At 32.3% G+C, this 18,117-nt stretch overlaps 1 protein-coding gene across 2 annotated transcripts in view; it reads right to left on the bottom strand.

The window, feature by feature from the left end:
• LOC127721707 (fibropellin-1-like) overlaps positions 1-17,636 on the bottom strand; it is a 57,291-nt gene extending 39,655 nt beyond the window's left edge. For both annotated transcript variants that reach the window (XM_052228505.1, XM_052228504.1), the window contains exons 1-9: positions 17,555-17,636; positions 15,635-15,919; positions 13,029-13,289; positions 11,971-12,324; positions 10,805-11,566; positions 9,760-9,927; positions 8,577-8,886; positions 4,840-6,324; positions 3,710-3,764 (exon numbers count right to left, since the gene is read on the bottom strand). In XM_052228505.1, the coding sequence (XP_052084465.1) occupies positions 6,222-6,324; positions 8,577-8,886; positions 9,760-9,927; positions 10,805-11,566; positions 11,971-12,324; positions 13,029-13,289; positions 15,635-15,919; positions 17,555-17,612 (2,301 nt within the window). In that variant the 5' untranslated portion in view covers positions 17,613-17,636 and the 3' untranslated portion in view covers positions 3,710-3,764; positions 4,840-6,221. The remainder of the gene's footprint in view (positions 1-3,709; positions 3,765-4,839; positions 6,325-8,576; positions 8,887-9,759; positions 9,928-10,804; positions 11,567-11,970; positions 12,325-13,028; positions 13,290-15,634; positions 15,920-17,554) is intronic.
• Between the last annotated feature and the right edge of the window lie 481 nt (positions 17,637-18,117).

Genomic DNA, 18,117 nt, shown 5'->3' with positions numbered 1-18,117 from the left:
ATTTTTCCCAATTTTGGGAGCAAAATTCCCAAACGATCACAAAATTCATTTCCATCTTTATTATTAATGACATAGATGTTTATTTTATTCATTGAACCGCTAGCTTTATATCAAAAATTGCCAACAAGTAATGTGTAAATCCAAGTTAAAACATATTGAACATTTTTAAACAAACAACATTGACAAAAAATGGCTGCCATAAATAAACAGGAAGTATGGGGGAAATACTAAAACCAGATCAAATCGGGAAACGGACAAGTATATAATTCCGGGTTTGTCAATAGAAAACAGTAAATAAAAAAATTAAAAGAACCAAACATGTGACAGCTGACTTAGCAACACTAAAATTGAAAACTAAAAGATATATAAAAAAAGAAAATAGAAACAGGATATATTTTATACAGAACTCACAATATTTCAGTTCACAAATTTTCATGTCAAAATAAAAAATGTAACAATCCTCAAGAAGTAAGAACTCATTATTTTGATACTCAAATGTCATATTGTTATATTTAAAAACAAAGAAGGTATAGTCCTTACTTTATTTTCACCAACAAAAAAATGTTTTTAATGAATTAAACACACTAAAACTAACATCAGGAATATTGGTTGTTTTTCCCAATCTCATTGAAAACCGCGTTAAAAAATTCCCAAAACTGGACAGGGTCCTTTTTCCCAAAATACCCAGATAAACCCCTGGGAACATTCATGCCATGTTTGGTTTCATTCCATTCAGTGGTTCTCTAAAAGAAGTCATTTGTATGCATTTGAACTGTTAAATATAATGGTATAATTAGTAACTAATTACAAATAGTTGAGACACTACACACCCATCCACAACGACACCCTCCCAAATACCCCCCCCCAAAAAGATTATTTGAATTGATAATATATACAAGACAATTACATTTTTTTATTAAACATGTTAAACAACAGTGATTTTGACATTGAAACCAGCTAAAATTAACCTAACACTAAAAACACATTAATATTGTATCTTACTGAGCTAGGAAATATTTCAAGTAAAAGTAGGACCTGGAATTTAGCCTTTTTTTATTTAGGTTGTGGACCTTTCAGTTTCGAGTGTCAAAGGTCCTGGACCTTCCAGTACCAAATGTTAGTTTGAACCCCTGTAATAAGAACAATTGAATAGCAAATGCGCAGATACATGTAGTTGTGAATGTCAACACCAACTTTCAATTTCGATACAATTGAGACATTTACATGTTTTACCTGAAAGAAAGCCAATACAGGGCAAAAAAGAATAGTTACCAATCATAAACCTACCTATGATTATTCATTCCTTGAAACCTTTTGGGTAGTAAACGAGTATGAAAATTGTGTATGGCATACAGCTACTTATTTTAAACTATGCACCGTACAAACAGATTTATGTGGTCAGCTAACCACCATACACAACGCTTCTTTTCAGAATAAAATATCAAAAAAATATATGCATGAAAGATTCCAATGCAAATGAAATTATTGATACAGCCATACTTAATGCACACGCACAGTGGCCTTCTATCAGAAAAAGAGTTGCAATAAATACAGAATTATATCGGATGAGACGAGTGCCAAATTCTTTGACAAGTTTTTGCACATGTTTTTAATATTCGTTCTTCTTTTGGGAAGATAATTAGACATCATTTATTATAAACCTACCAACAAATCATTTCTAAAAACAACAATTAGGTTTAGATTGACAGATTGAGGTACACATTGATATTATGTGAACAAAACAAAGATTTTCTATACCGTGTGAGGCAAAAATCGATCACACCTGCTTGGCTAGTACCTATAACCGGTGTTCTGATGATACACAGTCACTGAGTGGTAGCTTTAAAGTTAAATATCGTATACAACTACAAGTACATGATACTAGAAGAAAATTTCTTTGATTTTTTATTTGCTTAACAGTCAACAGAAATATATGGGCCAGTTTATTTTTTCTCTTCATTTTTTTTTTCTAAAGATCCCCCCTCTCCCCATTTCCCTCGAAAAAAATTGGTCCGTGCCTGTAAACCTCACCTGCAGCTTCCAGTATTAAATTCTTGAAAAAATACACGCGCCTCTTCTTAAAGCAGTTTTTCAATCGTAAACTCTCCCCAGCTATCGAAGCAAAGTAGCCAACCATTATCATACTGATGAATGTGGCCATCAAATGACGAAATTGCACTTGTTTCTTCTAATTTCAAAACAAAAATCGATGGCATATTAAAAATGTATCGATCACCGGAAATAACTTAAGCCACATAAAAAGAGGATAGCTTTATTACTTCTTAATGGGTAGTAACAACTCATAGAAAATACTCACTTATTTCGACGTTTTCTTCCCACCATTATGGCCATCAAAATTACTCGTAACTTCTCGGGACTTATCATTTACAAGTACCGATCACGTGATCAAAAGTCGCGAAAAATAGTTATATTGGCGCTCTTTTTTTCAACTGGTGTAAGGGGGGTAATTCAATTTCACCTCTCTTGGACTTCCATTTAATTGGAACTTTAAAATCCATATACAGGGAGTCTCTTTTTTAAAATGATTTTAAATAGTCCAAGTATGCTAAAAATAACTGTCCAACTTGGTCTCTTGTGTGGCTAGACCCATAAGAGAAAAAAGCCACATAAGTATTTAAAATACTAAATTGTAGCCACATATGTATGTGTATGTAAACGCGGACGGACAGACTGATCACTATAGGGCGTCCGCCATTCGGCGGGGCCTTAATAAGCATCATCTTTTTTAACCTCAACCATTCTATTATTTGACATATAGAAGGGCTGATTGGGGTTTACATAATAGAGAATAAATATTTATAACAACTTGAAAGAGGTTTTTTGAAAAAAGTGCAGAATAAAAGATAAAAAAAAAGAAAAATAAATAAAATACAGGGTGTCTAGATATAAAGAGATATACCATACATCTTTTGTTGGTGGGAGGTTTTTTTTTTAAACAATTTGATTGATTCTAAAGTGCTTGAAAAAAATATTTGTTTCAGAAGGGAAGTAAAACATTTTTTGTTTCCATTAATTAAAAGATAAAGAGAAAATTCAACATTTAGTTTTAAAGCAAATCTTGTTCCAGTATGTTATTGGAAAACAATGTTATACTATAAGTCGAACTGTTTTCCCCCCTAAACACATTAATGGTCAGTGCCCCAGTATTCAAAGCTCCAGAATCATCACTATGAACAGCCGTTATTAATCAATTATAGAATAAGACCGAAAATATATTTTTGCACTAATTTAGAAATATTAAAGTCATCATCACTTTAACGTTTATAGTAATATGTTTGACACTGCTATGGTAAGTATCCTATTCACATATTTCACCATGCAGTATAATTGTGTCTACAGCTTATATATGTATGGAACCATGCTGTGTTTTAATTATTAATACATATAGGAGAATTTACTTACATAAATGGGTATGAATAAAAGATGATTTTGGTTATACGTCTTGGTACAACAATCCAACAACACAGGAAAGTTCTAATTTCCAATGGTTCTAGAGGCGGATCCAGGAATTTTGAAAGGGGCGTAATTCCAGAAAACCGAATATATATATATACCGCCGAGCTAAAAATGATATATATTCCAATCTAATTGGGGCTTACGCCCTCTACCCCTTTTGAATCCAACACTGGGTCCCGCCAATTACGTCGGACCATTACCAAAATAATACCCTTTGGGAAATTTAACTTACCTGCAGTGTCTAGGGATTGACGTTATGCTTTTTCGCATCTTGAAATTTTCATAATCTAAAATTAGAATAAAACTGAAGAAACGACATACAATACACGAAGCCAATTATTCTCTTTTCCGTAAACCCTATCCAAGCTTGATATTTAAACGCACCTGTACAGACTGGTCATCTTTCCATAAGATGCTCTTGAAATGTATGGTCCTTTCACACACCTCGTGATCCCGGTTTACTAATTTTGGTGTTTCTCAGTCTTTAGATTTCTATGTTGTGTTTTGTGTATTGTTTTGTCTATTCGTCGATCTTCTTTTTTTTTGCCATGGCATTGTCAGTTTGTTACCGACTTATGAGTATGAAAATCACTTTGTTATCTTTCGCCCTTCTTGGAAACGCACAAGAATTAAATTTTCGCCAGGTTTTTTATTTACTTTATATATTACAATATTTAAGCTGCGTTACTTTTTAGTTCGTAAGTATATAGCAATTTTGCCTTCAACTAAATTAAACTATCTAGTGCCCGGTTTATTTGTATATTTGTCCTGGTAGTCTTTCAATGTTTGACTGTAAGAGTCGTTGTTAAGTATTTTAATAATTTCTCTTATGTTTTAGTAAATTGATACTGAACCATTCTTTAGCGTGGAATTTCGCGGTAAGACCATCATTTTTGCAACTTTTTTATAAAACAAAAACGTATTGTCATCACTTTTACAGGCTTGTATTATTTAGTGTATCACAAGGTGTTTTTTTTTCAGAAGAATCCTTTGCTGAAAAGTAAAGGGAGCACACCAATTTTAACCAACTCAACCCGTTTGACGACTTCAATTTTGATATATATAAATTGTTGTAAAAAATACGACCAAAAATATCGACAGAAATTCATTGAGTAATAACTAATTCAGATTCATTTATCTATTATCTCTTGATGTGTTTTGATTGTTTGTTTCGTTGTGTTGCTGTCTTGTTGGCGTATAACCACATCTCCTCTTTTTCATTTTAGTTTGAATTTGTATTGTATCTTAAACGTAAAAATACATTTCTCATATTACATGGTTCATTTCAAAGCAAAATAACTGTCGAGTATACAATTCAAAAAGTTGTGCTACATCTATTTTTTTCGCAAAAATCACACTTACATTTTTATCTAAATGAAGCTCGACCCACCATTCCTTTGGTATTCTAGTAGGTCAGCAAATAGTCCGTTTTTTTTACATCATCGTGTCAATAGAAAAACCAAAATAAGTTACGAATACGTTGATCTTCTTTAATAAAGCATTCCACTGTAATAATCGGAAAGTTTTTGGACCGCTTTTCGTTTTTTCATCAGAAAATGTTTTCCTGGTAATATTCTACATGTATAATTTTGTACTTGTATGTAATGTTGATACACATTTGCTAAACCTGTTGTGTTTTGATTTGTTTTATTCCATTTTTTGTTTTTGTTTTTTTATTTTCTTAATTCTTTTAAGAAGTAGCTTCACTGTGACGGATACTGAAATTCATATCCGAATTAGTTTAAGCAATAACTTATTTTACATCGTTTAATACTTACATTTGGGTTTTTCAGTTAAACAGCGGAGTCTATGAAATCAACCAACCGATAACACAGGCATAAATAAAACATACTAATAAAAGTATCTTTACAACATAAAAAGATAAAACAAAACAAAACAAAAAAGAGCAATAACGCGTATGTGTGTGTATTCGCGTCTAAGTATTCCTATATGAATGTACATGTATGCTCATATTTAATGTATGTTTTATTATGCAAAATTTTCATACGAAAAACATAATATCAATTGAACAGTTATGTTCAAACAATACTTAAGTGTTCAATAAATAAATATTAATAATTGTTATTTATAAAACATTTGAAAAATTAATAAAAGTTGCACTTACCTTTTTAAAAATCGCGCGCGAATAATTTGTCAATGAAATGTTTAAAATGACAATATGAATGAAATCGATGATTGATGAATTATGATAATGAAAATGAATGCAATTGACATAACAAATAAACAGTATAAAAACAAATAAATTATCGTAAAAATTAGAAGAAAAAATACGTCTTAATCAAATTACTGAGTGAAATTATGCTTAATTAAAAATTTATTGATTGAAAGAGAATTATACAAATCACCGGAAAAAAGTTCAAATATATCAATAAAAAAAGTTTCATAAATTAATCGATCATTTATCCACAGGCAAAATATCAATGAGGGTCAGCATGGGGTTTACAGCATAGAGAATAATAGGACAGTACTAAAGAAAAATGAGGCAAAAAAAAAAAGAAAAAGATTAGAGAAAAAAATAAAAAAAATTAAAGAATAGAGAATAATGGGGTGCTAAAATAAAAAGACTGGAGATTAATATGCAACATTTATAAAGAAAAGAGATAAATGGCTTAAAAAATGAAAGAATACAGAATTGAAGGAACCCCTTCAAACCCTCATTAATGACACATTTCTATCAAGGTGTTTATGAAATTGACATCTGTCATTTGTCATTTACACAATTATTACATATACGTATCATAAATATCATACTTACTATTGTTAGGTGGTATAATACTTGAAGTAATTGTAACATTATTATGCCCTGTCATTGTGTACAAAACACATCTACAATACATGGGTAAAAAATATACAGTAGACATTATTATTTGTTGTTGAGTAAACTTTGATTATTTTTTAATTTTTTTTTCGTTTTTTAGGACACCAAGAAGACCATCAAAAATTATAAGTTAGACAACAGGTCTACCACAACATGGCCAAATAAGAGCTGCGCAGTGAGCGCATGACACATCCGTTCCCCCTTTTTATGAATGAAGTCCTAATACTCCAAAACGTAAAATCATATTTTTTTTATAAATCAAGGGGGAACTTATATCAATATATTTAAACATTTCACGACAATTTCATTGAAATTGCTTAAAGCATGCCATTTATGAGTTATAGTCAGAAAACTGGAAAATCCCCCATTTTTTTATGAATAAACCCCCCTTACGCAAAAACGTAAAATCTAAAATTTATAAAAATCGAAAGAGAGCTTACGTCAATAAAAATTAACAGTTCATCAAAGTTTCATGAAAATTGGTAAACGCGTTTTTAACTTATTGTCCGAAGTGTTGACGACGGACGGACAGACGGACAACGGTATACCATGATACGTCCCGTAGACGGGCGTATCAAAAGACAACAACATTTTACAAAACACTACGCAAAGAGAAACGACTGAGCAACACGAACCACACCCTTTCAGTGAACTTGATGCCACGGTAAGCAGACCATTCTTTATTAGTGAAACCCTTCGTATTGCTCTTTGCGAACGTACACATTCGACAATAAATTTGCATTCGGTGATGCAATGATTTAGGAAAACATCATAAAAATTCGTATATAAAAAAAAAATGCAAAAACTTTCCTGGAACCATGCGTTCTCAGTGTGTTTGCTGCTGCTTCAAATACTATATCTTGATAATGAAGAAGCTGCTTCACAAATCTCATCAAATTCCATAAAGGTTTAACAAAGTTTATGAAATCTGAAAAATTTAACCCGCTGACTGAATTTAAATGTTAATTGAAAAAAAAAAAAATCATCTACCAGCATAGTATGGTAAATGGAAACACAAATTCTTTTCAAAATTTTGCTTCATCAATTATCTTGTAATCATTATCAGCATCTGTTCAAATTTCTAAGGATTCTAAGAAGGTTTGACATCTTAAAAACTAAGCCTTCAACTGCATCTTAATTTTAACTTTCCCAATGGCACTCAGTCTATTTATCAGAAAAATACAGAAAACTAATAATTAAATCTAACATTTTCTCTCGATACCGTTTTTTTTTTATTCAGAAAAAGCTCTTGTCTATGTTTTTTACCAATTCAACAAAGGCTTGCCAGCGTTATTGATGCTAAAATAAACTTTAACCACATACTCAACCCAACATATTGACGACTTCGACAACGGCGGTATATCGGATATATGTGTCTCGCTTCCGCGACTGTCATTGCAGGCGAGACATACACGTACAAGGAAAGGTGGTTTTCTTGCCAATGGACAACTAACCACGAAAAAACACGACCAAGATAAAAAAAAACAACTGCAAATCTACAATTACTTTCAACAATTTAAAAAAAAATCATGTCGTATGAAAAGCTATACAAGGCCCGATATGAAACAATGTGAAACATTTCAAAATAGAAAACAACAGCCTATTCAACAGCTGACTAATCTTAAAGTTTACGGTGATGTTGTTTACAGAGCCCGGGAATTTAGATACGACCGGGTAAACCTATCAATCCTTGGAATAATCTTACTCCAAAAGGTTACCAAATATTACAGTATTTTTTCCTAACGGAATAAATGGTATAGAATATTTGTTCCAACAGGAGCAGATATCATGATATTGTTTATAACAAAGTTTCAAGGCGTATCCAAGTAAACTTTATTAATTTTTAGATTGAATTTTATTACTAGTATCAGTGTTGTCTTTTAGATTGTCTTTTTTTTTGTATCATTATGGTAAATGTACTGACGATGTTTGACTGCATGGTTTTAAATAAAAGTAGAATCTGTATTCATAAATTCTACGACCTACACCATTTGTTGACCAATGAATCACGTGAAACATAAACAAAAAGGACAGACACAGAAAGGTCGAAAACGTCTTAAATAAATTCGATTTGGAGTTGAAACCTAAGATTTATCGCAATGTTTAATTTGATTTAAATAAAATATTTAAATAAAAACCAGACACGTTCCTTGTCACTTTGATTGTATTATTTCTTCAAACATCATAATAACATGTATCTTTACACCTAGAGTGTAAAAAAACAAAACACTACTGCAATCTAACACAATTTTATATTTACCTATATCCGTATGTGTTGTTGAATTCTCTACAGATACCAGTTTTACACGGGTTACTTATGCAAGGGGACATTATTCTGTCACAAGCTTGACCGACCATTCCAGTTGGGCAAATACACATATGTCCCGATCTTGTATCCACACATGTTGCATTAGCGAGACACGGAAGAAAGCTACAATCTTTTGATTTCCGTTCACAGAATGTTCCGACAAAGGGAGCCTTACAGCTACACGTGGCCTGTCCATTTAAATCTTTACATTTGCCACCATTAAAGCATTGCACGTGTTCACAAAGTCCAGTTTTAGTATGGACTGAAAAAGATTATCCAATTGTTACTGAATAGTTTAGGTTTGTCATGATTTCCAAAAAGCAACATTCTCACATTTGTAACACTTTTCTCAACAGCACATGCTACATGTAAACAACAAATTGATGCAGATCCAGGACCCCCCCCTCTCCGGCCCATACCACGACAAGTCAACATAAGGAGTGGGGCTTGTTAAAAGTTTATACACTAACCATATATAAAGCTACATAAATGCGGGCCAAGGCCCCCTGACCACTCAATCCGATTCTGCAATGTAAACATTATGAAGTTACAAAACATTTTGCTCCCGGTTTTGGATGAAGATACAAAAACGTATTATGGCTCGTAATGTAACGATTACTTGTACAAGCAACCATACAATTTCCTTTTTGATTTATTCTTTTTAAGTTTTAAGCTTTTCTACGGGTCCGTAATATTAGAATAAAATCTGAATATTTTCAACAAATTCAATTCGACATGCTCTATATGTACCGGCGAAAATTTCACAGCTTTGTAGTAATTTCATTTGATTTTTACATTTATCAAGGAAGTGATTGCGATATAGTTGGAAAACCTCCAAATAAACGTCATAATGGTTATTATTTAACTTCTTTTAGTCGAGCATGCAAAGTCACGTTTATCAAGATTTTCTGATTTTGCGTTAACATGATCTATTCAAGTGGTCACACGCTAACAGTTTTATCAAAGACTATAAAATTTTTTTTTAATTCATAATTGAGAATATATTTGAATTCAAATTTTAACGAGAAAAAAAAAAAACAAAATAAAATGAACACAAAGTAATAAAATATACCACTGTATGGGAACATCAGCATTTCGTTAATTATAAAAATGTGGTTTATCTGAAGACACTTACACTTGTCTACATTAGTAACAACACGTGACTGACAGTTTGTTCCACGATAACCATTTGGACACAGACAACGATACGCCATTCTGCTACCATGAAGAGCTTCACAGAGGCCAATTCCACACTGCGCTTTATCACAGGGATTAACAGCAATGTCAGTTTCACAGGTTGAACCTAAGATGAATAGAAGCCTACATTAAATCAAAAAGGGATATTACTTTTTCTGCTTTTAATGAGAGGTTTCTGGGTGTTTATTTTTAAGGGATTGTGCTTTTTTTTTTACTTTGGGGTTTCTATTTTTTTTCGGTTTTGTTTTTACGTTGATTGGGGGGATTTCTGTTTTCATACATTATCCACATATGAGTGGATTTTTGTTTTCTGTCCATTATCAACATTATCCACATATGAGTGGATTTTGTTTTGTGTCCATTATCAACATTTTCGCTTGCTAACAATAACTGGAAACATTCGCTGGTAGGGAATTATATACTTGTGTTTTGTTTTGATCTGTATCTTCTTATATTCCAGTGATGAAGTGTGTGGGTAGCGTACGCATTTAAACAAGATTAACCCTGAAATTTTACAAAACATAATGCCAGTGTTGTGTGAGAAAAAAATATTTAAAAAATTACATGCATTCAAATATTGAATGCAAATAAAAAAAGGATCTCCCGAGGCTGGTTAAGTATCATAATTTACCGGAAACCAAAGTTCTTAGTGTTCTTGCTCAGATAATTTAATTAAATGCACTGCGTTGAAAAATACCATTGTTAATTCATTATTTGCATTAAAGATCAATGCGTTTGTAATTTGGTTGTATTCTTGTTTACTCGTTCTAACGGAAACATAGAACGAATTTCTTTTGTGAGAAATTGATATACAGATGATATATTGAGTCAAGTGAAATAGAGTGGATCGAATTAATCAACTGGAGACAATAGACAATCGTTTAATTTTTCCATTGGGACGAAAGTCTATTGTCTCGACATTCATAATCATGTATGACATAAATATATTTTTAAATGATATTTTAAACTAAGTGCAATGCTACCTGTCCATCCTTCCTTGCATTCACATTTGTATGTATTGTTAGTGTTGATGCATTTTCCATGAAAACAGTTGACATTTTCACAGTGGTCTACCATGACATCACAACTACTTCCGGTGAATCCATTTTCGCATTCACATGTGTGCGTGTTATTCAGATTATTACATTTACCATGTAGACAATTCACCTCGGCACAGTTATCAATAATATCGCAATTCCTTCCGGTAAATCCCTTTGAGCATACGCAGTGATAGGTTGCGTTAAATGAAGAGCAAACGCCATTTGCACATGGACGATGTTTGCATGGGTCTTCGGGAATGTTACAATTTTGACCTGTGAAACCGTTTTCACATTGGCACAAATAATACCCGAAAGTTTCCAAACAAGATCCATGGACACATGGATTAGGATTACAAAATTGTTGTTTATGATCACAATTTTTTCCAATGTAATCTTTCTCGCATTTGCACGTGTAATTATAGCGAGATGTCACATGACAAATACCATGTACACATGGATTTTCTGCACACTTCCCAAGGAACTTTTCACATCTATTTCCCAAAAATTCTTTTGAACACTGACAATGGTAGCCATTTAATTCGTCGACGCATGTTCCTCCAAACAGACAAGGTTCATTTACACAGTCGTCAATGTTTGCCTCGCAGAATCTTCCAGACCAACCATTTGGACAATTACATACATATGACCTGTTTGTCACATTGCATACTGCACCATTCTGACATTTGTGATTTTCACATGGGTTCACTAAAAATGACAGAAAAATTATTGAAATGAAAAATGATGTTACGATTGTTCACTTCAAAAATGACAAAAACAAAAAACAAAAACAAAATAACAATAGTTTGCATAAACTAACGTACAATACGATTTGGTTAGTGTCTTATTGTCTGCTTGTCCAGTGGCAAGTATTCAATTCATTTTCAGGACGAAACCAAATAAAAAATATATAGAGAATAAAACAAGCAGACACTGCGAAGTTGGGATCTTGATTGATGAAATAAAGCAACTTTTCAACATATAAATTCGTTATTTATTCATAATATGATTTGCCATAATATTTTCAGCGATCTCTGAGTATGCATAGAAACATGATAATCTGGTCGATAATCTGGAAGTAGTATCCAGCGTATATGTAAAAAGGATCTTACCAAACTGGTACACGGCTTTGAAAGCCATTGGGACGGATCCAGTTTTGTATGTGATGAAGAGCGAGTTAGCTGTAGATTTCCTGACCTTTAAAGCACTTCCGGTTCGTTCACAGAAACGTCCAATCACGGGAGCTGCCACTGTTTTGCCATCATGCAATGTAATGCCATCCCCATTATAAGTACAAACGTCTCTTCCAAAATATACTGTGGAAAAAGTTATCTCAATTTTGTGTCCAGGTGGCGCTTCCAACTTTAAATAACACTGTATATTTCTGACAGCTTGATATGGAAATCGAACTGAAGCTATAGCTGTGGGAGTGTAGTTCATTGGTATGATTGCATTACATGGCCAGGCTATTAAGATAAAACAAATACGAATTAAAAAAAAGAAAAAGGGTATACGTCAACCCAACGACACAAAATAATGAAAACACTAGGTGGTTTAACTCGTTAAACAATTGAAACATTGCAATCGACATTGAGTAATCTATCTTTTATCATAATTCTAAACGCTGCATCTCCTCAAAGAACGTTGGTGTGATGAGATCTATATAGTTGGCTGATTAATTTAAAACTATTATCCAAACAATACAATTCATTTCCCAACTCATCATGTGTGCCTTATAGAGCGACCATTTAACTTTATTGGAGAATGTTACTTTTTTTTCTAAAAAAAATGTTCTTATTCCAAAGGTTGAAGAACAAATTGTTTGATAAAGGAGAAGGAAAAAACAAATTGTTTAGCCACTAAAGTATTTATTTCTTTTTTTGGCACTATGCTTATGTGCGGAGTTTCGAGTTCTAGTGTGTAATTTGCATCGGTCATGAAATATTGCAAAAATTAATTCTAATTTCATTTTTTTCCGGATGTATGGTGCAATTAATTTCTACTGAACTGTATTTTGTGTGTGTGTCTGTGCACGTATGGAATAAAAAAAAATATATACATTTTGCCACACCTTTTAAATTAACCTTTAGTTGAGATCTTTAATTCAAATATTTTAAAATTGATTAATGCAACATATTTTCTTATGTGTATACAACTATGATATACGTACAGGTAAAAAATTGATAGTGATCGTACAAAGGTGTTGCCATTATGGGAGCAGACGTTTTTGCATTGTTGCTATGGTACTTGTTGCTAAGGCCGCATGCTGTCAGTTGGTTGCTATAGGAAAACGATAGACATCCGGTCTGAGCACTAAGAAGACAAAGATGAGCACATTGTTCTATAGTAACATTTCTTTTAATGTCGAAATAGCTTCCTTGGTCCTTCAGTGCGGTATTAGGTTGTCCATGAAAAAGATTCTTGAAAGTACCTGTAAATATATTTGTAAAATTACATTTCAAGTGATTTCAAAAAAACATTTGTAGTTCCTATGTTCCTGCAATGCAGTATCACATTGTTCCTGAAACGAATTTCTGAAGATCTTTGGGGTTTCCAAGAAATTTTTTTGAGTACTGTGAACCAACTTATTTTCGCAATTATCCCTTTCTAGCCGATTTCGCGGCGATTTTTTTTCGCGATTCTCAAATTTACTTTATGCAGTTAAATATGGAAAAATCCAAGGTTTACATATTCGCGACAATTTATATTCGCGACAATTTATATTCGCGTTATTTTTCTACTCGAGAAAGTCGCGAAAATAAATCGCTCGCGAAAATTAGTTGGTTTACAGTAATTAATTGAATGTTCTTTCAACTACATGTATGTTTAAAGTTACATGAATGTATTACAGTTTATTTATTCATATTAATTTCCAGAACTTTTAAAACACACAAGAAGACGTTGTAAATTAACAACAAACAGATTTCATTTTAGTCGATGAAATTGAAAATTTCGAATTGCTCGTATATTCAAGAAAAAATAACAATTGAAAAATACTGAAATTTGTTATATCAATATTTACGGGAAGATAGTTTGAAACGGCAAGCTATGAAATATTTAATGTACAAATGTACATAGTAACTTTAATTTGTATAATTTGAAAACAAGGAAAAACGTCTTTGAAGTCAATTTTGAAATATCATTTTCTTAATAAATAAAATTCGAAATTCGAAATTTAAATAACATTTAATTTTTTCGATTTTGAAAAAAAATCGGATTACATTTATGCAGAAAATGTTTAAAAAACAACCTATATTTGCTTGTTTTTCGAAAAAAGTTTTTTTTTAAATCTCACTTGCATTGAAAACAAATATTTAAATTGATAACCTCATTCATTTTTCATTTTGACAATTAATGTTGAAAATGACAATGCTAAAATGTTGATAATTTTCATCCCTTTTCATTTTTAATGGAAATTTCCGTGGTCAAAATGAAAAGTGTTACACATTGAGTTTTTTTTTGTTCTTCAATTTCTAAAGGCAAAACGAATAATGCTGAAGGTAGGCAATTTCAATATTTATTAAGAGATTGATAAACGTTAAAAAAAAAGAATAAAAAAAGAAGACAATACTTGAACTAATGCAAAACTGAAAAAAAAATCTGCATAAATTTAATCTTATTTTTTAATATCTTTGCTAAATCTAAGAAATTCAATTTCAGTCAAATGTCTAATTTTGAAATTTATTAAGAGAATGACATTTTAGAATTGACAAAAAACAAAGATTTCAAAATTATTTTATTTAGTATTTTGATTGCAGAGCAATTTGCAAATTATATTTTGCCAAATAATGACAAATGTTTGGCCTTAGTAATGGTACTAGGACGAAACTAAACATTGTTTAGGGGCCAGCTGAAGCCTGCCCCCGGATGCGGTATTTTCTCGCTGTGTTGAAGACACATTGGCGGCCTTGGGCTGTCTTCTGCCCTTTGGTCGGGTTGTTGTCTCTTTGACACATTCTCCGTTTCAATTCTCAATCTTATTAATAGGTATTTTTTTGTTAAATTCTGGAACAAACATACGAGATACTGTGGAACAAAAGTTCAGACATTTCCTTAAAATCCTAATTTATTCATTTTCCTAAATATTTCTTTGTCTTTTTTGTTAATCTAAGACCATCGAAAACCTACGATCAATTGGACGCAAACAACACCACAAAGTTTTCAATATAGCACTTTAGGCATCAGTATCACACGATGGCTTTCGCCGTAAATTTGTCATAAGGTGAACACTCAAAAGCTTTGCGTTTTTGTCTTTTTGCGTTTATTTTTTCTACATTGCGTTTATTTTTTCTACATTGCGTTTTTTTTTCTGCATTCGCATTTATACTTTTTCGTGCATCTGGCCAACATTGTATCATACATGTAATCTCAGATGCGGATCCAGGATTTTGAACAAAAGGCGGGCTTACCGACAAGGTAACGTTAGGAGTGAGACTTGTAAAAAAACCATGCATTAACCATATATGGAGCTCTCCTGCCCCTACCCATGCACCCTGCCCACCCCCTTATTATGTATTCAGTATTTCTATTCCGTTACTGACTATAATTAGTCCCGCCAATCGTATTTGCATTATTATATCAAAAGTAGTTCATCAGAAATGTAAACACCGTGTTTGTTGTCCATCCATGTCTCAAACACCTTTTCCGCCTCTGCGGCTCTTTTTCACAAAAAATCTAAAGAGAAAAATACTCGTAAGTCCATACACATTTCAGTATAACTTAGTATATAATACGATTAATTTTAATCGTAATTTTTTTGTGGGAAAAGTGTCTTACCTTTAGGTCTCTCGTAGTAATGTACTGCTTTGTTCTGTTTCAAACTGAGATAACCAGCATTTAGCATTAACGTTGTTATATTGGTATAAATACACATATTACTACCGGGAGTGTATTCAAACGCATAGCATGGAAAATGTCCACTCCGGAACAATAAGGTACACTTTGCAGCACAGAGATTTACACTCATTCGATCCGGACTTGTGTTGTCTTTTAGAATGGAGTTCGCTGGAATAGGTGCTATGAATCTTGCCGGCACATGGACATATTCGCTCAGTGGATCTTCTGAAAACAAAATTTTATTAAGTCCTTTTAAAGAGAGTAAATTCGCTACCCGTGTTTTCACTTTTAAATATTTCAGCCCCTAGGCTTTTTCGAATGCTATACAGTAAAAAATGTTAACCAAAATTCCATCTGTACTTGAGGTACATGTATACAATAAAGTGTATATGATATGGTTTTTTTAATAGCACACACCGTTTCAACCCTCAACTAATATAGTCCCTCGAGCAGAGTTCTTGGGATTATATTGGTGTCTCGGGTTGATACAGGTGTGATATTTAAAAAGCCATATGATATTCTCTATTTATTGGTGTTTATGTTATGATCTTTTTATCATAGGCTTCAACAATGGAGAAACATAACAGTTTAATATAGTGATTCCTTTAAGTGGTTCTCAAATAGAAGTTCAAAAAATGAAAAGTTTACGGACGACGGACGCCAAATATAATACAACCGACATTAAATCTTTCTATCATATGCCTCAACAGAGGAGAAAAACAACAGTACAATATAATTTTATTTGACGATAAACACTGTTTAGAAGTCAACATTTGTATAGTAACTTGCTAAATTATGCTGAAAACTTTGAAAAATGCATTTATTGTATCATTTGTTTTGCATTTTACATACTATATTTTCCTGTTTCCTAATATTTGTTTTGTACCCTACTTTGTTATGGTTTTTTTTTTCGCCGAAAACGTACCATTATGGTGTATTTTTCGGAGTTTGCCGAGTAACGTCGGAATGCCATGCGATAATGTTACGGAAAGGTATGCGATAACAGCAGGAAGCAGTTGATAATTTTTTTATATGAGCCCACTAAGCACCATTTCGGAAAATATGGAATTCACGTAAATTTAATGCTATTATCATACTGTAAAAATTATAAGTTATTTACTCTAAGTATATGATAATCTCTATTTATCGGTGTTTCCGCAGTCTACATCACTCTGCTCAGCTCTTCATAAAATTGCATATCACGGCTTTGTGACGTCATATACGTTGAACTGGCCATAATAACTTTGACCCGGACAAATTACCTGAATGAACCGACGTTGATAAGTTTGACCCGTACTTATCACGTCATCTTGGAACCACTTTGTTGGTTAAACAAAGAAAAACACTTGTTTCTATTATGCAAATAAACAAATACAATCCGATAAATCGATTATCAGGTTGTCTGGATATTGATATTGTAAAATATCAGCTGCTCGACACAATATGAAGCCTTTTTGAACTCGTTCGCTGCACTTGCTCGAAAAAAACTTCATATTGTGACTCGCATCCCTTTCTTTTTTTTCCATTACTTAGATTTTTCTACATTACATATGAAAAGGTTGTCTTTTAATCAATTGTTTGAATTTAGATTTCTTTAAAAGGATGGTACATGTACGTGTCAAATGGAGTGCGAAAACAGTTTGTTTCTGTCGAAAAATAGTGGGGAAAAAAACACTATTTATTTTTTTTATTAATTTTTATTCCTGACATATGAACAAAATAATATATAACAGAACACATAAAAATGACAGAAATATGCAAATAAAAATTAATTTGTTCGTTAACATTTAATCTTAGTCAAACTGAAAAAAAGAAGTGATCTTTGGTATAACATTCAAATCATAAAACAAAGAGTCTTACCTTCTGCAACCAAGGGACCCAAAAAAGTAATGATTAAGATCAATAAATTTAACGCCATGTTGAAATAAATAGAAAGGGTCCTAGTCATATGAAATTGTCTACTTTATATACAAATACTATCTTTACGGCAGGTGGATGATTACTACCACAAGTTTAATCTATTTTAATGTGAATATCAGAAAGCATGTATTTCTTGTCAGCTGTTATCTTCTCTGATAAAAAGGGGGAGGGAAGATAATAAGAAGGAGGGCAATCATACTGAAAAGTTAAGTCTAAGAAAAACAGAAATCGATGAAAAGGTTACTAACATTTATGTCAGGATTCGCTTTCAAATACCACTGTACATTGTCTTTAAAGTGGCTCACCCCAAAAATAACCTCCGGTACATTTTTTGTAGTGTTCACATATTTTGTCGTCGAGCATTACCATAGTAGGTATAGTGTCCGGCTGGGATTGTGTTTTATCGAGTGATTTGATCAGGCATTTTCGAGGGTGACCACGTTTTTTCGAGTGAATATGATCAAAAATGTAAACAAACAGACTTTATTTCTGGTAGGACATAA

Source organism: Mytilus californianus, unplaced genomic scaffold, assembly GCF_021869535.1.
Source record: "Mytilus californianus isolate M0D057914Y unplaced genomic scaffold, xbMytCali1.0.p SCAF_12, whole genome shotgun sequence".
NCBI classification, from domain to species: domain Eukaryota; kingdom Metazoa; phylum Mollusca; class Bivalvia; order Mytilida; family Mytilidae; genus Mytilus; species Mytilus californianus.
Note: the sequence above shows the minus strand (reverse complement) of the source record. Positions and strands in the feature narration are given on the sequence as shown.